General features: G+C 33.0%; 2 protein-coding genes across 2 annotated transcripts; both read right to left on the reverse strand.

Annotated features, from left to right (window-relative positions):
• Positions 1-6,521: 6,521 nt before the first annotated feature.
• LOC114169294 (G-type lectin S-receptor-like serine/threonine-protein kinase At2g19130) lies at positions 6,522-9,503 on the reverse strand. Its single transcript, XM_028054379.1, has one exon. The coding sequence runs from the start codon at positions 9,369-9,371 to the stop codon at positions 6,879-6,881; it is 2,493 nt and encodes an 830-aa protein (XP_027910180.1). The 5' UTR covers positions 9,372-9,503; the 3' UTR covers positions 6,522-6,878.
• Positions 9,504-14,813: 5,310 nt separating this feature from the next.
• LOC114170519 (5' exonuclease Apollo-like) lies at positions 14,814-17,131 on the reverse strand. Its single transcript, XM_028056013.1, is given in 5 exon segments — positions 14,814-15,703; positions 15,705-15,899; positions 16,339-16,446; positions 16,531-16,742; positions 16,823-17,131. Coding segments are annotated over 5 exon segments (1,311 nt in total). The 5' UTR covers positions 17,097-17,131; the 3' UTR covers positions 14,814-15,181.
• Positions 17,132-24,859: the final 7,728 nt, after the last annotated feature.

Below are 24,859 nucleotides of genomic sequence, written 5' to 3' on the forward strand. Positions count from 1 at the left end.
TTAGGTAGTAAGAGTGGTAGGAAGTCATGTCATGAGAATGGCCACAAGGTTCTATGACAGTAAAAAAGATTTACCTTGTGTGTGATAGTTTGGGTAGGCGAGTTGTTCCACCACCACAAGTGCATAATGTCTCTAGTTTTATTCATGTTTCACTTATCCGAACAAATCAAGTTCTAGAGAGTATGATAGAATACATGTTTGAGAAATGTTAAAATAACTATATTACCGTTAGGATTTATTAACATTATTGCTTAGAAGCAACAATCGTTTCCTATAGTTTCCCCCTTTCCCGTTTTTTTTCCCTTATTATTCCTCTGTGTATATACATACGTATATAAGAGAGGGTTCAGACTTTTCACTTTGTAACACAACAATATAACAGAATAATGGATAAAAGAGAAATGCACCTTTCGTTCATGGCTTCCGTTAGTCCAAACTCTTCCCTAGAGCTTGTGGCCATCATTCTCTGATTTTCTCTCTTTCTCCGTCGCATCCAAAGACTACTGCTAAAGTCTCTTTTCTTATTCTCTCTTCTCTTTTGGATAAAGAGCACGTGAGTGGGCTAGATATTGGGCCCAATATGGTATCAAGAGCCAATCCAGGCTATACGTTCCTCTACTGCTGATTTTATCTTTGATCATCCTGATTGCTTCTACCGGGTTTCTTGGATCTTGCAATCTTGTAACCATGGAAGGGAATGTTGTGCAGACGGTTGTCCAGATGAACCCCAACAATTGAGATCAATCCCTCAATCCTGCCAGTCCTTTTTACCTACATCCTAGAGAAAATCCATGTCTTACTTTTATCTCTCAAATCTTAAATGAGACTAATTACTCTTCTTAGAGCAGGAACATGAAAAGAGCCCTCCTCTCCAAGAACAAGGTCAAATTTATTGATGGAGGCACCAAGAAACCCCAAAAGAATGATTCTTTATATGATGCCTAGGAAAGGTGCAACACGATGGTGCTATCTTGGATCATCAAAACCCTTTCTCCTCAAATAGCAGAAAGTGTCATCTATATTGAAGAGGCAAAATAATTATGGGAAGAATTAAAAGAGAGATTCTCTAAAGGAGATTATTTCAGAATTTTAGATCTACTCCAAGAAATCCATTCCATTAAGCAAGGTGAAAGGAATGTAACCCAATTTTTTACTGATTTAAAAATTCTCTGGGAAGAATTAGAGTTTCTCATACCCATACCATCATGCACCTATGATATTCCATGCAATTATGATTTGTCTAGAACCTCTATTAAATACAAAGAAATAGAACATGTTATTTGCTTCCTAAAAGGGTTAAATGACACCTATAATACTGTGAGAACTCAAATTCTTTTGATGGAACCCCTTCCAAGCATCAACATGGTATTTTCTCTCATTATGCAACAAGAGAAACAAATTGTTGGAGTCATCAATCAGACTGTTGAAACAAAAATTCTAGCAAGCACTACTACTAGATAGAACCAGTGGAAACAAGATCAGAATTGGAAGAATCAAGGGCGCGGATCTGGACTGCGTGGTCAAGGCCAAGGAAGAGGAAGGGGAAGTAATCTCAATTACGGCAAACAGTTCCTACTACCATAAAATGAATCACACTGTAGATGAATGTTATTCAAAACATGGCTATCCATCATGGTACAACAAGATTGATAACCAAAACAGTCAAGAAAAAGGCAAACTGAATGGTTGGAGTCAGGCAAATGCTTGTAAAGAAGAACCTAACATTGCCACTGAAACCCAAACTAGAAAACAGAACAACCCTGACAAGCCTCTCAACCCCTTTACTCCTGAAAAAAATGCAAAGACTTCTGAAAATGCTGGAAAGCAATGATAGTACCTCACAGCCACACAATATTAACCAAGTTCAGAGGAACACACCAGGAGAAAAGCAAGTAATCTCTCCGGGATTATAGACACGAGAGCCACTAATCATATTACACATGAGAAAAACCATTTTATTACATTCTATAAAATCAAACCTATATCTGTTAGACTGTCAAACAATTCACTAGTCACTGTAGAACATGCTGGAACCATCCAATTTTCTAAGGAATTTGTCATTTTAAAGGTTTTATACATTTCTGGCTTTACTTTTAATCTCATATTTGTTCAAAGATTGACAAAGGATTTAAATTGCATCCTAACTTTTCTCCCCGAGTTTTGTCAGATTCAGGACAGTTCTACATTGAGGATGATTGGGCATGCTAATGTTTACAAAGGGCTATACTTTCTCCAATGTTCTCCTATTTTTAATCAAGATTTTGTACCTAGTACTGTTCTTTCTTATAAACATGTATATGTTGATTTGTGGCACTATAGATTAGGCCATCCAAGACAGAAAACTATTGAACAACTATGTAGAAATTTTCCTTACATTCAAGTACACTCTAAAACTATTTGTGATATTTGTCATTATGCCAAACAACATAAACTTTCTTATACTCATAGTACTTCGCATTCTGATAATTGCTTTGATCTAATATATTGTGATATATAGGGATCTGTTTCTATACCTTCTGTTCATGGGCATAAATATTTCCTTATATTGTTGATGATCACAGTAGACACACTTGGGCTTTTCTAATGAATGCTAAAAGTCAAACTAGGGAATTGTTGCAGAATTTTGTTGTAAAAATTAAAACCCAATTTGGTAAAACAATTAAAACCATTAGATCTGACAATGGGCCAGAATTTGATTTCACTACTTTATACAATGAGCATGGTATTGATCATCAAAGAAGTTGTGTTGAGACTCCCCAACAGAACTCTGTTGTGGAGCGCAAACATCAGCACATTTTAAATAAAACTCATAGCCTCCTTTTTCAATCTAATATCCCTAAGGCCTATTGGTCCTATGTTGTTTCTCATGTTGTATATTTGATAAATAGGCTACCCTCTACTGTTCTTAAAGGAAAAATCCCTCATGACTTACTGTATAATATTCCTCCCACATATCTAGATTTAAAAAGTTTTGAGTGTTTGTGCTTTGCCTCCACTTTTGAAGGCAATAAAAATAAATTTTCTCCTAGAGCTAAAAAGTGTGTTTTCCTAGGATATAAAAGTGGTGTAAAAGGTTACATTGTTCTTGACAGTCATACCAGAGAAATCTTTGTAAGCAGAAACGTTATCTTTTATGAAAATGTTTTCCCTTACAAAAATCACAACAATGTTTCTGGAGATTCACAAGATAATTTCCATTATGATGATTTCTTAAATGAGCATGTTATTATCGACATGCAAGACCAAATACCCTACGAATGCAATAACAATGATGATCAAACTGAATCATCTGCACCCACTGAAGATGAAGAAGTCTCAAATAACGGTGAATCAGGACAGTAAAATCAGAACAGTGAGTTTGCTCCCATTCAGAATCAGGACAGCAGAAGATCCACCAGGATCAGAAGGACTCCTGAATACCTAAATGACTACACCAGGTAAATCACTCTTCCTTTAGAACTCTATGTGAGAAAAATAATTTAAAAACTGCTTATCCCATCTTTGATGTGTTGTCTTATGATTCTTTATTTGCCAAACACTTGAGATACACACTGGCCATATCAACCAACAATGAACCAAGCACTTATGCAGAGGCTAAAACCAATCCCGAGTGGACAAAAGCTATGGAAAAAGAAATCAAAGCTCTACAAGACAACCACACATGGTTCTTGACTCAACTGCCTCTAAGAAAAACCCCATTGGCTACAAATGGCTGTATAAAATTAAACATAAGGCAGATGGAAGTATAAAGAGATATAAAGCTCGCCTAGTAGCAAAAGGATACACACAACAAGAAGGAATTGATTATTTGGACACATTTTCTCTAGTGGCCAAACTGACCACAGTTAGGCTCTTACTCTCTCTAGCTGCCACACAAAACTGCTTTCTACACCAGTTTGACGTTGACAATGCTTTTCTCCATGGAGACCTAAATAAAGAAGTATACATGGAGCCACCACTAGGTTTAAATCTCCCTAAAAAAGGTCAAGTTTGTAGATTGTAGATTAACAAAATCTCTCTATGGTCTGAAGCAGGCCAGCAAATAGTGGTTTGATAAACTCTCATCCTTTCTTATCTCTGCCAATTATACTCAATCTAATTCAGATCATTCTCTATTCATAAAGAAAACTCCTACAAATTTTACAGCTTTACTTGTCTATGTAGATGATATAATTTTGGCAGAAAATTCTATGGAAGATATTGAACATATAAAAGGCCTCCTACACAGCAAGTTCAGAATCAAAAACTTGGGAGAGCTAAAATATTTTTTGGGGATTGAAGTGGCTAGATCAAAGAAAAGAATACATTTGTGCCAACGAAAATATGCCCTAGACATTTTAGAAGAAACAAGAATGCTGGGAAGCAAGCCCTACTCTACCCCTTTCTTGAGTGACACAAAGTCTCTGTATAAAACAGAAAACTACCTATCCAACCCAAGTTCATACCGAAGGCTAATAGGGGAGTTGCTTTACCTTACTAACATTATACCTGATTTATGTTTCTCTGTCAATTTGCTAAGTCAATTTATGCAATCACCCACTGACTACTATTATTGGGCTTTGTAGCATATCCTTCGATACATAAAATCCAGTCCGTCCCAAGGACTCTTCTTTGTTGCTGATTCACCCCTCCAAATCAAAGCTTTTAGTGATTCAGATTGGGCTACTTGCCCAATTACTAGAAGATCAACAACATGATTCTGTATTTTCCTAGGTTCTGCTCTTATATCCTGGAAGTCTAAGAAACAACAAATTGTTTCTCGATCTTCAACAGAAGTAGAATATCATGCTATAGTTTGTGAGATGCAATGGCTCAACTATCTCCTTCAAGATTTCCACATTCAACCCTCAGCCACAGCCACGCTATATTGTGACAACAAATCTGCCAAACACATCGCACACAACCAAAGCTTTCACGAAAGAACGAAACACATTGATCTCGACTGCCACGTTGTCCGCGAAAAGATCCAAGCTAACCTTCTTCATCTCCTCCCCATTCGCTTTGAAGAATAGCTCGCAGACATCTTCACCAAATTTCCTCACCGGGTTTAGTTTAGATCCATAGTTTCCAAGTTGGGACTGGTGAATATACACCATCCAGCTTAAGGGGAGAGTGTTAAAATAGCTATATTACCGTTAGGATTTATTAACATTATTGCTTAGAAGCAACAATCGTTTCCTATAGTTTTCCCCTTTCCCGTTTTTCCCCCTTATTATTCCTCTGTGTATATACATAGGTATATAAGAGAGGGTTCAGACTTATCACTTTGTAACACAACAATATAACAAAATAATGGATAAAAGGGAAACGCACCTTTCATTCATGGCTTCTGTTAGTCCAAACTTTTCCCTAGAGCTTGTGGCCATTATTCTATGATTTTCTCTCTTTCTCCGTCACGTCCAAAGACTACTACTAAAGTCTCTTTTCTTATTCTCTCTTCTTTTTTGGATAGAGAGCGCGTGAGTGGGCTGGATATTGGGCCCAATAGTGATTTTGATCGCTTATGGTAATTGTAATAAAATTGGTTATTTGTGAGGTATGATTGTTCTTGTATAGCTAGCTTATCCTTGCACTTTGTGGTCTTTTGTTGTTTTATTCTTTTGTGATGATCACCATTTTGGTGGGAGTAGATGGAGTTTTAAGTTTAGAGACACTTTTGGAAGATGAAGAACTATCAGTTAGAGTAGGTAAAGGTTTCGAGGAGCTTTAGTAGTGACTAGTTCATGTATTGAGCTTGTTAGTTTAGTTGGTTTGTATAAATGATATATTTTTATAATCTTGTTATTTGTAATATTGTATTAATATACTTTATACACTAAATTATCTGGTTTTGAATATTATAATGAAATATTTTATTTCATTAATTTTAAGTTGCTAAAATAGATGATAGATAACTCTGGTAAGAATTAATTCAAGACCTTAATTACCATAAAACAATAAGTCATATAATGTTTAAATCAAGTTTCAACCTAAACTAGTCCTAAGGAATTTATAACTTGTAAAATCTACAATTGAGAAAATCCATCACGGCACTTCTTGTATCATCAAAGGAGGTAAAAAAAGAAGAAGCATATAAATATATATATATATATATATATAAATATATATATTCAATGAATTAAAAAAATTATAATACTCATGCTTATATCCCTCCCTTTGGTGAAAAGACTTTATACAAAAACAATTTCTCAACACATTATCCAAATAATTACCCACCAAGTACCAGGACTAAAGCAACTTTCATTGTCAGAGTAATCGAAATCTTGATAGGCATGCAAATTCAATATTTATTTTGTTCCAGATTTTAAGAAAACCGGTATCCTAAGTAACAGCAAGTCAAGTTTATCAGAGAACCAATATTATTGTTTTGATGCCTTTCTTTTATCATATGCTTTTGTGAAGTGTCAATCACTTTCTAGGAAACTGTATCTTCCAACAAGCTTGAATAATGAACATGACACTTGTCCAGTTCTACAAGTCTATGAACATAAAGTCTAAAACATTTGGGAGAGTTTGTTGTCTGTAAACATAAAAAATCATTGAGAATATCTTACTGTAGAAAAGTAAAACAAAATCTGCAACTACTATATTACAAAAGTGTTCCAGAGAATCTCGCACATTTATTAATTTATTACTTAATGCACCTAACTTAGATGCACCATGTTTCCTTCACAATTCTCCTCTAATGATCCCCCAAGTCCAAGCGTACAAATAAAAACAGGAATAGCTATATATCAGACTCAGATGACACTGTTTTTGATTGAACACAAAAGCATCTTAGCAGAAATCCTTCTTTGGCAAACCATAACATTACGATTAAATGCCTCAAAATCAAAGTATTTTGAGTGACTAAGAGAAGCCATGTTCTCTGAATTTTGTCATGAGGACTGAGAATTTTTGGATGAGGTATTGCTCTTGGCTTGAGAGGAAGCAGTTGAGGTGTTACTCTTTACCTGTGAACTCTGTGTGGAGCTGGAGTCAGTGAAGAAAACTATGTTCTCATGGTTGTCAACAAAGGCTTGGAGGGTCCTTGGAATTGGAGGCAAAGTCACATCCAAGAACCCTTCAAGGATTTGAACCACCTGACCCATGGAAGGCCTGTGAGATTCATCATCTTGGACACACCATGAAGCAATTTTGATGACTCTAATGACCTCTTCAATGTCAGCATTTCCCTCCAACCTAGGGTCCAACAAGCCAAGCACATTCCCCTCTTGGTGGACAGTGTTTGCAGCAAAAGTAGGGAAGAACCTCACTTGGCCATCTTCCGAGGCCTCAGAGTTCCTCCTACCTGACACAAACTCAAAAAGCATCATTCCATAGCTGTAAACATCAGCTTTGGCAGTGATAGCCACACCTGAAATCCACTCTGGGGCAAGATAACCTCTTGTCCCTCTCATGGTTGTGAGGACTCTGCTGAAGTCCCTTCCAACCAGCTTTGCAAGGCCAAAATCTGCCACCTTTGGAACAAAATCAGCATCAAGGAGAATGTTTTCTGGCTTCACATCACAGTGTATGATGCAGTCTCTACACTTCTCGTGAAGATAATTCAACCCCCTTGCTGTTCCAAGAGCAATTTGGTACCTCATTTTCCACTCCAACACCTTTGATCTATCTTCCTGAAACATTTTGGAATCCAAGGAACCATTTGGCATGTAATCATAAACCAGAAGTTTCTTAGTACCTTCCGAACAGAACCCGCGAAGCCTTACAAGATTCACATGTTGGACTGTCCCAATTGTGCTCACTTCCGTTCTGAACTGCTTCTCACCTTGGCTAATGCTTTCAAGCTTCTTCACTGCAATGACACTGGAATCAGGCAATGTTCCTTTGAAGACAGAGCCAAAACCCCCTCCTCCCAGTTTCTCTGAGAAATTCTTAGTAGCATTTTGTAAATCCCTGTACCCAAATGCCACCAATGAGCCCTCCACAGATGTTCCTATCCCAACATGCCTCTTTCTGCGCCGCAGAATCACAAACACCAAAACAATCAGAAGAACCACCACACCACCAACAGCTCCAGCAACCGCACCAATGAGTGTCCCTTTATTGCTTTTAGAATCATGAAACTCAGACGCTGCAAGTTTGAGAAACAAAGTCTGGCCACTGCTGTCATCTTGAGTAAGCTGCTGCAGATTCAAGAGATCACCATACCAAATTGAACAACCATTGTTGTCATAAGCATATGCAGTACAAGAACAGTTACTCAAGCATGTTGATTCACATTCCCCAACATTCCCGGCTCCTATGGATTGTGAATGATTAGGCAATTTCATGTTGAGAATTGAAAGGAACCTGTCACTGCCCTTGTTAGAGGAGTCTGGTGAGGCACATTGCAGCTCCGTCTTTCTCACACACCCCCCTGAGTAATCCGAAAGATTCCAATCCGATTGTGACTTTGGCTCATACCCAGTTAAACAACTACAATATGGCATGGAATTCTCAGTGCATTTCCCAAATCCACCACAGAAAGCATACACTTCACACTGTTGCCTTGGCTGAGACCAGAACAAATTCCACTGCTGAGCATTGTCCAGCCACGTCAGTTGCTTAATCTGCCCCGAGACATCCATGAAAAAGCGAGATATAATGGACTCGTTATACAAGGAGTAGGTGAAGTAGCTCTCGTTCTCGTTGGACTCAAAGGTGAAATTGTAGATGTAGTTTAGTCTCATCTCAGGAACCAAGCTGAAAATTTGTCCATTCCAAGAACCACTTGTCCAATACTGCTCAGTTCTATTCCAACGAATCAAATATGCATTGCTTCCTTCAGGGTCTAGTTCAAGAGAGAACATTCCCGTTGCAGGATCATCAAGATTCTTCCATGAAGTCAGATACTGCGGCTTCTTTGTTTTGTTGTTCAAACTTATCTTGCCTCCGGGAAGCCACGTGTCGGTGGGGTGATCGAAACTCTGCCACATAGCATCAGTTGCTGTTGCATTAGCCCTATCGCTTAATATAAGATTCCCAGAATCTAGAAGCAGGGCTAGCACAGAACCCGAGCTAGGAGAACTCAAATTCGTTGACCAAACTATATTTTGGGACTGGTCTAAGACCACTAAATTACCATCCAATATTGTTAATTTAGCAGAATTCTTATCAGAAACTGGGTCTTCTCTATTTGCAACCCAAACATAAGTTCTTTGAGGTATTTTTCTGTACCACATGCCTATATAGTATTTAGAGGTGTTACCTGTGGTGAAGAAACCCAGTTCAAAGGTTCCATTTTGGGAGACAAGAGTTTGATCCCCGGAGAGAGATTGATTTTCTGAGATGGTGGTCAAAGCTGCGAGTGATGTAGAACTGTGGAAAGAGAAGAAGCATGTGATGAGGAGAGAAAGCCATAACAAAGGTGGTGTCTTGTTCCACATGGTGTCAGTGGTTTAATGGTTCCACCGTGCAATTTGCAGAGAAGGTAATGAAGGTAGATAGATATTATGAGCTTGGTGGGGTTGTGTTGTGTGTGAGAGGAAGAAACGTGGAATGGGTCCAATCAATGACCCGGTCGTGTCTGAACGAACAAAGTTAATAGCTGCTACTCTTCTGTTTTGTCTTGTTCAAGCAAAGTCAACAAATGCTTCTGGAATTCACTGTTCCAACTTTTTGATCTCAAAATTTATGGAGGGTTATATCACAGGTCTTCAAAATATTTTGATTTAAAAAATTCAAAACATTTATATCATTCCTAAAAATACTTTTAAAAGAAATAAAAATTCAGATTTATAATGCAAAAATGATATTATAAAATAGTATATATATATATATAAGTAGAAGAGTAATTTCATCCCATGAAAGTCCTATTCTTTAACCCAATTTTGGTTAACACGGTTCTATCTACCGTTTGTCGTGACAATTATATTTGACCCTAAGTACACGTATATTAAAAATAGTTTCTTTTCTTTGTCATTAGTATGTGAATTTCTCGTGGCAACAAAGACGCGACTGAAGTTGGAAATTATCCACCATATAAGTTATATATTTTGTGGAAAGTTTGTCTTAAATTTTGGTGAATTAAATATTTTTTGGTCATTTGCTAAGGTGCCACAAAAACAGCTACAAGCTATCCAATAAGTTGAAAAAGTCAAAAATGCATATATTCATTTATTTATTTGTGGGGAGTGAATCATCATTATCCCACTTCATATAATTGATTTAATACTTTATTTAAATTCTTCCTTCCTGACGAAACTTATTATATTCTTGTTTTGTCTTTTCCCTGGTTTCTTAGTTGACATTTTAGACTTTTACATGCCATGCTAATCGTAAGCATGACACGCACATTACGAAACCCAATTTCCAAACCTTATATTAGGTCAACAGTGACAACATCATTAACATTTTCATACCTATGTTTGTATTTTTTACCTATATTCCTGCTTTAATAGTTTTTCTTTGTGTGAAATATTTTTCCTCTTTCTTTTTAATTTTTGCCTGTTTTTCATATGGACATCAAATTATTTTTCCCTCCGACGCAGGAATTAAGTGATTACAATGAAGGCATGAAATTTGGCCTGCCATGTTGGTTTTCTTCTTAGGTCTATGCAGTTTCAATTTTCAAAGTCATGAAAGTGAAAATGGAGCCATTCTATCAGAACGGTCGTTGTTGTCCACTACATTAACAATGGGTCTAAGGTTTTCTCCTTCTTTGGAGAATGACCCATGAAAAGAATTTTATATTCAGGATACATAGTAACATTGATTACTTGGTCAAACAAAAGAAAACCTTATTCCGGTCATTCTAAATGTAGTTATATATATATATATATATATATATATATATATATATATATATATATATATATATATATATATATTTGTGAGGAGAAAATGTCTAAAAGTTAAAAAACATACTTGATATCTCACTTAATCTAATGGAGTGATTGTAAAAAGAGACAGAAAAGAAAAAATCATAATTCACTTAGGGTTTGTTTGGATTGGAGAGTGAATGGATGAATTTGAAAGAATTGAAAGAGGATTGTGTTATTGTTTGGATTAAGGGATAGATCGTGTGATTGAAGTAGATTTGAAATAAAAGTATGTATATGATATGATAAGTATGATAAATTAAAAAAAAATGTTTTAATATATAAATTTATATGATTACTATTTTACCCTTGAGGATAAAGATGATATAAATTTAAATATAAATTAAAAAAATGAAATTAAAATTACAATTTATTATTATTATTACAACTTTTTGTTCTCCATGAAATTAAAGAGACATATTAGTTTTTGAAATGTACAAAACTAAAAATATATTTCATGTCTATGGTTTCTTCCAATGGGTTTTCTCCTCATTGATGCATGCAATTACTAGAGGGTATGTTAGTCAAATATTCAAAGTGAGAGTACATCCACTCATATCTCTTCAAAATATGTTAAGATGAATCCTTGCGTGCATCCCTCCACATACATTCTCACATATCCTTCTAAATCACCTGAAACAAACATCCTCAATGAATAGATATCCGTCATCACCAATAGTTCAAGTCTTGTAACAAACACTACCTTAAAGTACTAACACATTAAAAGAGAAGAAAAGAAAAAACTATTCACGTTTTTAAAAGAGATGTGACTGTAAAATCAATATTACAAATTCATTCCATTGAATTGGGACATCATGTTCTTCATTTTGATCGGTTAGATCATTGATACGAGATCTGAGTTGAGAGATATTCAACTCACTCTACAATTGTGTATTTAGTATTTTTATCTTCCTTCTTCTCCATTTGCAAGATTTTTTACTTTGTTGTTTGGTAGAGTGTTACCACTATTTTGTGCAATTGTTTAAGACTTATTTGTACTCTATGCTGATCATAGTAGAGTCATTTCTTTGGTTTGGATAACTCGTGATTTTTACACTTGTTTTAATGAGTTTTTCAATTTAAAAATCTTGGTGTATTTGCTTTTTGATTTTGGTGATTTACTGTTGTTATTCATTAGTTATCACTCTTTATAGATTTTTGCAAGTTATAGGAATTATATCTACTACATTCTTTGGTATTTTGGTTGTGTTGTTGTTTTTTCCATCTGATGAGCTCTTAACCCCTACCAAAGATGGAAGAAGGAGTCCAACAAAAGTAAACATGTTTATGAGTGAAGTTTATTCACCTTCCCCCCTTTTACTTGGTTTTGTTTTGTTTTAAATAAAATCTAGAACTCATAAAGTACTTTGGAGTTGATGTGAAAGATGAGCTAGAGGAGTCTAGTAGTATTTTGAATCAAGTCTCATGTCTCAACATGCATAAGATGAGATTTCTAAGGTTGGAAATGTCTGGAATGCAAGAGGAATTGGTGGAGCAACAATTGGTGGAAACAGATGAACCTAGTGCTAAACCAATGGAGATTAGTCCATACAATCCTCTAGAAGATAGAGGTCCTACATATTCCCACTTTGAAAGGTTGGTTCTTCATCAATTACGTGAACTCAACATGTCTCAAGAAGCACACCACAGTTTTTGCAATGAAAAGTTCCATGATTTGGATGACCAAATCCATGACATTCATGGTTTGTTAACCTCAAACCACAATAGAGACAACAATTAGGATGACTGATTAGGTTGACTTTAGGGTCATGCATTGCATCATTGGTGTTGCATTTATGTTTTTATGAGTTCTGCTAGTATTTCAATTAGTTGTTTTTAAATATCAACATGTTGATTGTATCAAATTTTTTTTTCTTTTTTGTACTTAGTTTTGTATCATGAATCGTATTAATGAAATTAGGTTAGTATTCTAGTCTTTTCTTGCTTTAATTCTATTTGATGAATCCTAAGGAGGAAAAAGTAAGAAATTAATAAGCTAACATAAGTTAAATTAAGGAATTAGAAGAGAAAATTAATGAATCAAATTATGATATGACAAACCATACTAATGATAGAGGGAGTATGTGTATATGTGTATGTTTGTTCTCTTGTATACATTATTTTGTCATATATTTCAATTTCACATGCTTGATAAATAATGAAAAACCTTTTCAACAAAAATGGATGTTGCTTCATCTATTCAATAGATATTGTCTTCATCAGATCTGTGAAAGATTGTTAGCACACAAATATAAAGACATGCACGAAATAAATATTTATTCAACATATAGGATATCCATATCATACCCACTTTGTTGACAAATTTGGATTCTTTGCTGATTTTTTTGTACTATTCCTCTATAGTGCCTTCATAATACACTGATTACCACTAATTTTGACGATTTAAAATATATTAAAAAGATATTTAAAATACCAACACAATGTATTTTTAATGCTCAGCAGAAGACTACCAAAAAAGTCAGTAGAAAATCTGGACTCCTTTGTTGACATATGTAAGAATTACATTTTTTTCACACTAAGATATGATATTCTCTTTTCTCTCTTACTTTTGTCATTTTCAAAACAAAACTTTACTTTGACAAATATTTTGCTAACAAAACTACTAAATGAATTAATTTCTTATTTTTGTATGAAAGATACTAAAATAAAGTAATAAAGTTTTTTTACCAAAAATAGTTGTTTATCAAAGTTCTGTCGATCCAAACTTTATCAAAGAATCATTTTATTTCCAAAACTTGTCTAAGTATCTCACGTTCCTACAACATGATATACCATAAAAACTAATAGAACTGCCCCATAGTCTAACATCTAATAATTTTGATAATAATAATTCCGTATATTGCATTGAATTTGATTTATATATATATAGAAATATTTCTCTGTATTTTTCCGTGTTTTTAATTCGTAGAATTTTGAATTCTGTTATGATGTAATTTGAAATCCGCTCTCTGAAAATACTGAAATGTAAGAGAATAAGGGGAGAGCTAGAAAAACATCCCTCCTTCCTATGTTCTGCGGTTATGCTGTACTTTCTCCAATGAATTTGAATACAGCTTATGATCATTATAAGTTTTATTTTTTACTTCCTTCGTTTCTACTTATCTCATCACGATTATTGTGTTAATCAATTAAAATTCATGCTTTTTTAATTATATCTGTTGCTGCTCTCGTAAGGAGAATGTAATAAAAACTGCTGAAAAGATATGGAACAAAACGAGAGGAGAAACCGCTAATGTTATTCCCCCTTTGGAAGAAATTAAATTTCCTAACATAGAAAATAAAAAGTAATAGCTTCCCCTTAAGATGATCAATGAAAAGAGAGAAATAAATATAAAAGATAAAAAATTCATTCCCGGTATATATATATATATATATATATATATATATATATATATATATGTATGTATATATAATAAACATGATTTCAAACAGAATTTTGATAAGAGAAAAAGGGATTAACGAAATTCAAGATAGAAAATACAATATATTTTTCATTTTAAAATCATGTCTTTAAACAAAATTTACTCAATTACATAGTTTTTTAAAATTTATCCATTTTCATAAAAGTCATCATATACTGTACCATTTTAGTAAAAATACCATTACTATATTCACATATTTAAAGTCACACAAGATATAGCTTCTAAAATAGTTATTGGAAAAAATAAGTCTTACCATACATAATCTATAATTAGACAACACAGTAAAAATGTCAACCTACCTAAACTAAAATCATATAATAAATTAAAAGAAAAATGTGTAAAAGCACATTTAAAATAAAAAACAAATGCATAGAAAACTATTTTTTTTAAATTTACAAATTAATTGGAAATTTAAAAAATAACTAACATTTATATTCTCAACAGAAGTATAAGCTAAATGATTAAATCACTTTTAAAATGACATTATAATTTAATTGATAAAGAATAATTATTGAAATTAAAGAGGAAAAATTAACATAAAAAGAAATGTAAAGGATAGGTTTTTATGAAATATTTACAGTATTGAGAAGGTGAGCTAAAGTGGTTGCAAGTTAGAGATTTCTGTGAACACATCTACAGCTTTTCACTAGCAATGTCATTAGACATTCTTTTAAAAAACAGTTATAGACAAATATCCACACAATAATTTCAAGTTACAAAATATGTGTTACTAGCCAACCAACCTTTTAACGTTTCAAATGAGTATTGGTTACACGGGGAATATAAAACCACATGAAATTGCAATTTGATGATCATCTAACCTTTCTATTAGAGATATATTAACAAACAAAACACCTAAAGCTGAATTAAGAGTTATGAGGATTACCTTGCTCCATAGACTGAGAAAGGAGTGCATAAAATCTTGCGCATGCATCATTCTTCATCAGAACTGTTCCTCCGAAGTTTTGTACCACGGTGCGTTCTTCTTAATATACTAAACCTGCTCACACGAACACCAGAAAACCTGCGCTTCAAAGCCTTGCTTCTCTCTTTACCTGTCTGAACATTATCACCTCTAAATGAAGCTTTGGAGCTGACTGCTTCTTCTCTTTCTCTTTTACAACTTTCTTTCCTTTTCTGCTCCCCATCCAACGGTTGTGTCTGTTGGTCCACACAACAAAGTCGACCAAAATAGTACATAGGTTCAATATAGCATGACGAGGAAGCCACAATGCCCTTGAGTCTGGTTGGTTGAACAAACTTTATAAACTCTTCAATCTCCTTATAGTTGGAGTGATCAGAGTAGGGAACTGTGTACATGTACTCGTGAATTTTCTCCGGCGATCCTATGTTTCCAACTTGGTCACCAATCTCGGCCTCACTATTTGCACCCCATTTGCCTCTCTTATAACGAGATGTCAAAAAGGAACCAGAAAGAAACTCTAATCTTTTGAAGTGATTTCTTCATCCATGGAAGACCCGATGGCAAGATTCCTATTGTTGGGCACATTGTATTCAATGCCTCCAGAGTTTCAATGCTAAAGCTATATTGAGGAACAGCTCTAACTCTAGTAAGAGACGTGTTCGTTGTAAAAATATCAGGGTAACCAAGAAGATACATAGTCCGCAACCGCTCTGGCCACACACAAATCTTCAATTGAAAAACAGAAAAACCTCAGTGAAAAAGCAAACCATCGTTCAGAATACTAACTCCAACAATGACAACCATAAAAGAAAGCAAAATCCACGAGATTAACATGGTGACGTGGACAAAACACGACAACTAAAACAAAAATGATATGAAAATATGCTCCAATTCTAACAAGACATTCATAGCTATGTCCATTAAGGTATAAATCAAATAATGCCCGCAAAAAACAGGAGCAGCAAGTGGAGTACACTACTTTTTGCCTAAGTTAACAACCAAGGTTTCAAAAACTAGTAGACAATTGCAAATATAACTACATCAGATTTTTTTTAGGATTAAATCAAAACAACTTCAAAATAATCTTTTCACTCTCGCACTGTACATCGTAGAGACAAGAAAGACTGGCTTCAATTTTATTCTAAAAGAGCGGTTAGAAAGATGCCTTGATTCGTAGCGCACGCGAAATTTCAACCAGCAGATCTTCCTTCCCCAAAGTGTTCATCCCGATAATGACTTCATGATCGGGATGCGAAGAAATTATATCAATAACCTGAAATCCAATACCAATTGAATCAAGCAAAACACAATAACAAGAATAATCCACAAGAACCGCAAATTAGACAATTTGAATAACCTTCTGAGCCGCTGCATGGCGAGGCGAAAAATCATAGATAGGATTGGAGTAAGTGTTGTCGAGGTAAAGGATGTCAACGACGGGAAGGTTCTGGAGAGCGTGGCCAAGCATGTGACGGGCGTCGGTTGCTCTCTGGCACGTGGCTTCCCACCTGAAGTCGCCGGTGTGGAGGACGCAGCCGAAGTCGCCGCGGAAGAGGAGCATGATGGAACCTGTTGGTGGGAAGAATGGGAAACGAGTGAAAATGAGAAATGAAAAGTGCGTGAAGAGAAGGTGTGATAGGATTACATACCGGGGACGTGACAGGCGTCTATGACGGTGACGTGGAGGACGGTGGATGAGAGGGTGAGAATGTGGGAGGTGCCGGGGTGGAGGATGCGGAGGAGGGAGAGATCGAAGCCGGGGATCTTGAAGGGGAGGAGTTTGGCGGTGACGGAGGAGCAGAAGAGGGGTCCGTGGGACCAGGTGGAGGTGAGGCCGTTGGTGTGGTCGGAGTGGAGGTGGGTGAGGAAGTAAGCTTCGCTTCCTTCCGCCCAACGGTCTACGGAGATTAACCCCTTCTCCATTTTTTTGTTACACGCGATTGAGAGAGATGATTCAGAGTTTTGTGTTTCTATTTAGGTACGGGCTTTTTGCGCGGGAATTTTGGTTTTTTGGCGGAGTTTGAAAATAGAGAAACGTGCTCTTGATTTTGAATTAGGTGTAGATTTCATCATTCAAGCTTTCATGTACATGCATCAGCTTTTGAGTATTATCAGATATTTTTGTTTTTGTTTAGATAATTTGTTTTCCCTTTAATGGTGGAAATTTTTCATGTTCAATGAGAGGTCATTGTATATGGGTGGTAAGACTATCAAATGTAATATTTTCGATTCGAACGATCGAAGTTTTCTCCTTGATATTTATTTATCGCAACAATTTTGTTTTTCATAATATATTAGGATTAACTCTTTTGTCTCCTTAAAGAGTAACTTGTCTCAAAAATATTGATAAAAAATTATGAGAATATGTTTATAAGACGTAGGAAGGGGTGACATAATTATTGTTAGTAAAGATATTCAGTACCGACTTAGTTTACAATTTTTTTTAATGGTTAAAAATTTGAATATATATTGTAAGAGATAATGGACTTAAATAGTCATCAATATCGGTATTGGTTTAAGAGTTTGTGAGTTTAACAATCAAATCTTTATATATTAAAAAAAAAAATTGTTAAAATGTATCGTATTTCTATTCAAAATTTATTTTTAAGTTTTTTTATATCAAAATATTCATGAAATTATCGTAATTAGTATTATTTTTTTTTCAATAAATAATAAAATTAATTTGTTTAATTTTTATTTAAATATTGTCAATCTTAAATAAGATTTTGTTATTTTAGTTTTGAAAAACTCATTTCAAAAGCTACTATACTAAAATTATTAATATAATTTTATGTTATATATAAACCCTAAACGAAAATAATTTATTATTTTTATATGATTAAGAATATTAATTGGTTTTTCAATTTTTAATTTTATAATTTCTTTTATCATATTTAATATAAAAATAAGTTTAATCCATTCATATTTATCAAATTATTATTAAATTATTATGTTTTAAAGATTTTTCAGGTTTTAAGTATTTTTCTTTCAAAGTATACAATTTAGTAACTTTAATTTCTTAACACTAAATAAAAAAAAATCAAAAATTTCTTCACATATTTTAAATTGTTCAAATCTACTTTGAATGGTGGTAACTGCTTTGTCTACAATGTACAAAAAGTAATCAATTCTAAAATATTCTTGGAGAAATTTAACAATTTCATTTTCAATATTTTTATCAAATTGTTTCTTTTTGCGATTAATACATTTGTTGCAAAACTTAGGGTCTATATCCATTCCAAAAGCAATTTTCTTAACATAAATTAATGCATTTTCAAATTCATTTTCTCTATACTTTTGAAATCCTTGGCACAGCAACATGAGACTCGAGGAATGAAATTTGTCAAAACCCTCAAAAGAAAAACTCATTAAGATAATATTCAAGAAGAAAATAAGGAGTCCAATAGTAGACGAGAAGTCACTCTTAGATAAGAGAAGAAGATAGAAATCAAAATTGATCATTACGAAAATTAAGATAACTAACCACTCTTTTCTTCCTAAACAAAATTATGATTTATTGAAAAATGTTGTTAACTCATTAAATATCACTTTTAATACCAATGAAAATTAACTATCACTCATAATAATCTAATTAAATTTTATTATCAAACATAATTTTACAATTAATTTAATAGGGGTATATTAGTACTAAAAAAATGTTGGAGGCCTTTTTTCTTAGAGGCCTAAAGCAAGGGTTTTACCTGCTTGGACCTTAAGTCAACCCTTAAGCCAACATAATTTATAAAACAACACAATGTAAAGGATAATTGGTGCACGAAATAAAAAGAGTTTCTCTATTAAAATTCTTCTTCTTTCAATTTTGTAGAGTTTTTACATGGTATCAAAGTATTTTATGGTTTAATTCATCGTGAACTTTTGTTTCTTTGCATCTTCATCATCGTTTCCTTCTGTGCAGATCCTCCTATAATAGTTCTTGAATAAAGATATTGATTACCGACTTAGTTTACAACTTTCTTTTAATGGTTAAAGATTTGAATATATATTGTAAGAGATAATGGACTTATTAAATCGTCATCAATATCGGCATTAGTTTAAGAGTTAGTGAGGTTAAAGAAAATTTAAGAATGAAATCTTTATATATTAACAAAAAATCATTTATGTTAAAATGTATCATATTTTTATTCAAAATTTATTTTTACATTTTTTTTATGTTAAAATATCTATTAAATTATCGCAATTAGTATTAGTTTTTTTCGATAAATAATAAGGTTAATTTATTTAATCTTTATTTAGATATTGTTGATTCTATATAAGATTTTGTTATCTTTAGTTTTGAACGACTCATTTTAAATTAAATTAAGCTACTGATGCTAAAATCATTAATATAATTTTATAAGTTATATATGAATTAGGAAAACAATTTATTATTTTTATATCTATAACTATATATAAAGGGGATTCCCTCTTTTGTGTCCACATTTCATAATTCCAACTTTACCCTTTATAATTTAATTATTTATTAAATTTTTAAAAATTAACGGTTACTTTTATAAGTTTTTATTAAATTATTTACTTATCTTCTTTTTCTTTTTTTCTCTTACTATTCATCAACAGTTATTTTTCTCTTATTTTCTCCGTACATTTTATTTTATTTTTTATAAATATACTTTTATTTTGTTTATTAAATTAATAGCATTACAATATCATCAATTATTAATATAATTCAAAAAATGCGTACAGGCGCGATAGCGCCTGTGTTTACACTAGTAATTAAGAATATTAATTGATTTTTCATTTTTTAATTCTATAATTTCCTTTATCATATTTAATATAAAAATAAGTTTAATCAATCAATATCCATCAAATTATTATGTTTTAAAGATTTTTCAAGTTTTAAGTATTTTTCTTTCAAAAGTATACAATTTAATAACTTTAATTTCTTAACACTAAATAAAAAAATCAAAATTTTTTTCACATATTTTAAAGTGTTCAAATCTACTTTGAATGGTGGTAACTGCTTTATCTACAATGTACAAAAAGTAATCAATTCTAAAATATTTTTGGAGAAGTTTTATAATTTCATTCTCAATATTTTCATTAAATTGTTTCTTTTTGCGATTAATACATTTTTTGCAAAACTTAGGATCTATATCCATTCCAAAAGCAATTTTCTTAACATAAATCAATGCATTTTCAAATTCATTTTCTCTATACTTTTGAAATCCTTGGCACAACAACATGAGACTCGAGGAATGGAATTTGTCAAAACCCTCAAAAGAAAAACTCATTGAGGTAATATTCAAGGAAGAAAATAAGGAGTCCAATAGTAGAATCAGTAGATGAAAAGTCACTCTTAGATAAGAGAAGAAGATAGAAATCAAAATTGATCATTACAAAAATAAAGATAACTAACCACTCCTTTCATCCTAAACAAAATTATGATTTATTGAAAAAAGTTATTAACTCATTAAATATCATTTTTAATACCAATGAAAATTAATTGTCACTCATAATAATTTAATTAAATTTTATTATCAAACATAATTTTATAATTAATTTAATAGGGGTATATTAGTACTAAAAAAATGTTGGAGGCTTTTTTGTCTTGGAGGCCTAAGGCAAGGGTTTTACCTACTTGGACCTTAAGTCAACCCTTAAGCCAACATAATTTATAAAACACAATGTAAAGGATAATCAATGCATGAAATAAAAAGAGTAAAATTCTTCTTTTTTCAATTATGTAGACTTTTTACATGGTATCAAAGTATTTTATGGTTTAATTCATCGTGATCTTTTATTTATTTGCATCTTCATTACCGCTTCCTTCCGTACGGATCCTCCCTCCTAGAGTAATTCTTGATTTTTTTTCCAACCCCTAATTCACTATTAGTGATGATAGCCTTGAATTCATCTTGTTCCAATCAAATTGGATGGATCCAATTATCATTCTTGGTTCCACGATATTTATACCGCTTTTCGGTCGAAGAAAAAATTTCAATTCATTAATGGTACTCTTCTTCGCCCACCACTTGGCTTTGCCCTGTTTGAACATTGGGATCAATGTAACTTCATTGTCGTGTCATGGCTCATTCTTCATTTTATTGATGTAACTATTGCTCCATGTGTTCATTGGATGGACACTACAATTGGAATTTGAAATCCTTTGCTAAAAAGATACTATCATGGAGACATTTTTCGCATCTCATATATTAAAGAAGAAACCTACGTTTTCTATCAAGGTCATCTCAATAAAACTACATATTTCACTCAATCGAATAATCTTTGGCAAGATGACGAGTGAGGCGGGTTGGGCTGCATAGGTCACATTGTGTAGATTTCTCGCAAAATGTGTTTATTGCTTATGATGCATCGAATTATACCAGTATTGCATGAATTTGTAATTAATTAAGTTTGCTTTCAAAATGGTCTTTAGTTTTCCTTATTATTTTAGTTATATACATATGTTATGAAAATTTTAACAAGCTTGTAGAAATTATAAAATTGTGAATATTACTTATTTTAAAAACATAGGCTTATAAAATTTATTACTTCTATTAATTTAATTAACTAAAAATAAAGTTATTAAAATCTTGCACTCTGATATTTTGCATGCTATAACTGAGGGAGAAAATTACAAAACAAAATTTTTTACAATGGTCAGCTCGCAATCCCGTGGGCCATATCTTATGTAGGGTAGGTTAGAGAAATTAGCCTGTATTTCTTGTACTGAACGAGCCAAAACGAGGTGGGGCAGTCCGCGTTTCCATCTTTAGCCTTCATTTCTTGCGAGATTAAGTGTTCCTACAATCTTTTTCCTATTGTACATTCTTATTATGATGGTCATTGTGTTCTTCGATTTCTAAAAGGGCTTAATGAATAATACTTTGTTGTTCATTCCAAAATTATGATGATACAGCCTTTACCAGATCTTGATCATACTTTCTCTCTTCTCATTCAAGAAAAATGTAAATCGGTGTCTAGATTGATGATCATCAAACTATGACTTCATTTTTTTCCTTCACACGAGGATGTGATGGTTCTAGTCTTTACTCTTAGTCTTCCTCCACTTCCAGCATTGGTCGCAATTGTGGCCATGATCGTGGCTACCCTGGAGATACTATTGAAACTTTTTATTAGAAACATGGATTCTCTCCTTACTTGCAAAATTTTATTTTGCTCATAGTGTTCAAACACTTGAAAATATTGATGAAGGTGATGATCCAAATATTGCTCCTTCTTCGACAGGTGTATCTTTTGTTCTAACTTCGGCTCTAACTCTTGAGCAACATTAAACCTTAATGACTCTTTTGCAACAATCAAATTTGAATTATTGTAAACAAAACCTCGGGTATTGTTGCACTTTGGCCAGCTTATTTTTTAAGGATATTTAGATCATTAGGTGCTTCAACTCATGTTTGTAAAAACTTGCCCCTGTTTCAAACTCAAAAAACACATCACTCCCATTCATGTTAGACTACCTAATGGTGTTGAAATTCAAACCAATATTTTTGGCACAATTCTTTTCTCTATATCTCTTTTTATTAGTAATGTGTTTTTAACTTTGAATCTTATTTAAGTTTCTCAACTAATTTGTGTCTTACCTTATAAGTTTTCTTTTTCTCTTCATGATTGTCATATTTGGGATCCAAGCTCCATGAAGATGATTAGCATAGTTGAAGCTCAACATGGTCATTATACAATGAGATATTGGCCCAAAATCATTTTACATAATGTAAATGATTTTTTCTCTTACACAAGTCACCTTTTCGTATTTTAGCTTTGGCCACCCTTCCCATGATAATCTTTGTATTTTGAAACAATTGTAGCCATTCATTGAATGTAATGAAACTAATTTGTCCTGTGATTTTTGTCATTTCTCTAAATAAAAAATTTATTGTTTCCTTATGAATTATTTGACCTTGTACATCTTGACATTTGGGATTCTATTGTTATACCTTATGAATTCCTTACTTGGATTTATCCTATAAAATAAAATAAAAACATTGGTTTGTTAGTGTAGTCTTTTGTCACTTTTATTCAAACACAGTTTCATAAAACCATTAAAATTCTTCACACGGACAATGGTCCTTAATATAACCTCTCCAATTTCTACAATGAAAAAGAGATCATCATCAAATTCCTCAACAAATTGGCCTAGCCAAACGCAAATATCAACATGTTTTAAATGTTACTAGGTCATTATTGTTTCATTTTGGTTTACCACACTATGTTTGGAGTTATGTTGTCGCTACAATTGTTCGCTTGATTAACTGAATACCTTCAACCATCGACTATAAGTCATCTTGTTTTGTGTTATACAAAAAATTCTTAATTTTTTTTTTACATTTAAGTGTATTTGGTTATCTCGTTTTTGCTTCGTCTATTACTTCTCACAAAAAATAAAAATATTCCAAAGCACCTAAATGCATTTTTTGGGGCTATTGGAGAGGTGTTAAAGGTTTTGTTTTATATGATTTACAAAATATAGTTTTTTTTCAAGACATGTACAATTTTGTGAAAATATTTTTTCTCATAAACAATCATATGGCCCTCCTTTACCCTTCACCTTCTCTAAGCCACATCCTATTCAACCTACTCGGTTTAATGACATTTTTTCTCTATCACCTATTGACATTATCCTTTCTTTTGAACCTGAATCTGTTTCTAACTTTGCCTTACATACTATTCCTACCCAATCAATAACTTCTCTTTAACAAATAAAATCTCAATGACCCACCAAGCTTCCTAGTTATTTGAAAGATTATCATTGAGCATTGGCTAGCGCTTGATCTACATCATCTCCTTCTATGGTTAGGTATCCTATCTCTAATTATTTATTGTATGATAATCTTTCCCTTCTTGCAAACACTTACGTCTATTTATTTTTTGTGTTTCTTAACTCTCAACATACCAAGAGGCTATTAAATTTGATTGTTGGAAAGAAGCTCTCCAGATTAAATTGCTTGCTTTACACATGAATCACATTTGGACTTTGACACGTTTGCCTAAAGGAAAGTGATAGGTGTTAAGACTAAGTAAATTTTCCATTTGAAATTGACATTTATCATGTATCAAATGATGCTAGTTGTGTATAAAACAAACCTCCTTAGCTTAAGATACAAAATGATGTAGTGAGAATTAGAGTTTTATGAATTGTAATGATATTTTGTTGTTTTGCAATGAATATAAGAGAAAAAAACAAGTATGCATCTGAGCCACAGTCACTAGTGCTAAGCCATGGAAGTAGAAAAGATAGGATAACATATTTTGACTTTTTGGCTGAGCACAAGAAATGATCTAAGCTTATAAGGAAACATTCTTTGCAAGGAAATCTGGAGCATAAATTCGTGAGGCTGAGTAGCCAAGAAAACTCTCCCAAGAGGGAAAGGTCAAGTGCTAAGCACTTGCACAAGGGCATAAACTGAGAAGGAAATCCACTTGTGAAGAAATCCTTGTGGTTGAGCACCAAAAGTTAGGTTGAGCACTGCCCAAAAATTTTTATAAATAAATACCTCATGTCTTCATTCTAGGCATTGAGTATAGTGTAGAAATGTAGTAGTAGAAGAGAATAGGGTCTAAGGCTTAAGGAAATGCTCTTAGTGTAAATCTTATGTGTAGATGTTGTTGAAATTGCATTGTAATATTCTATGAGTAGTTGAACTCCCTTGTGTCCAAGTTTGATGTTATCAATTCTAATTCTATACATTTCTAATTTTTGGGTATTT

This window comes from Vigna unguiculata, chromosome 11, assembly GCF_004118075.2.
Source record: "Vigna unguiculata cultivar IT97K-499-35 chromosome 11, ASM411807v1, whole genome shotgun sequence".
In the NCBI taxonomy this organism is placed as follows: Eukaryota; Viridiplantae; Streptophyta; class Magnoliopsida; order Fabales; family Fabaceae; genus Vigna; species Vigna unguiculata.